Raw genomic sequence first — 469 nt, 5'->3', positions numbered from 1 at the left:
TTTTTTTTTTTAAAAAAAAAAAAAAAACAGGACAAAGATGAGAGGGATGAAAGGACAGAAAGAATGAGTAAGATCATTCTGTGAACGTTAGTTCAGCACTCTTACCTCTTATTGGTGTACCACCTGGGTGGATAATATGAATGCAAATAAGATTAGAAAGAAGAAGCATTAGTACGAGAAGAAGGAGGCTAGGGCTTTGGAAGAAGAATCAAATTAGATTTACAGAATTAAATAAGGTCTTAAAAGAAACTTGAATTACTATACTGTTAAAACAGGAATATATTAGATAGTATTATTAGGTTATAAAAGCAAGTTGCACTGTACCACAAAGGGCAAAGCCACAAATGGTAGCATTGCCGTTCTCAGAATAGCATCTGAGTTCTTAGGTGCTTGATTATATAGGGTTAGATATATATCCCATACGCCTCAAATTCTTAATGAAAAACTTCACAAGAATGTATTTATTACA

The 469-nt window shown here is 32.6% G+C and overlaps 1 protein-coding gene across 1 annotated transcript in view; it reads right to left on the bottom strand.

Annotated features, from left to right (window-relative positions):
- PTPRD (protein tyrosine phosphatase, receptor type D) overlaps positions 1-469 on the bottom strand; it is a 1,990,398-nt gene that overhangs the window by 260,124 nt on the left and 1,729,805 nt on the right. The window contains exon 11 of the mRNA XM_019517599.1: positions 106-123. Coding sequence (XP_019373144.1) covers positions 106-123 — 18 coding nt within the window. The remainder of the gene's footprint in view (positions 1-105; positions 124-469) is intronic.

Source organism: Gavialis gangeticus, unplaced genomic scaffold, assembly GCF_001723915.1.
Source record: "Gavialis gangeticus isolate Ggan-Ray unplaced genomic scaffold, GavGan_comp1, whole genome shotgun sequence".
NCBI classification, from domain to species: Eukaryota; Metazoa; Chordata; order Crocodylia; family Gavialidae; genus Gavialis; species Gavialis gangeticus.
The sequence above is the reverse complement of the archived record's forward strand: the minus strand, read 5'-3'. Positions and strand labels throughout refer to the sequence as shown.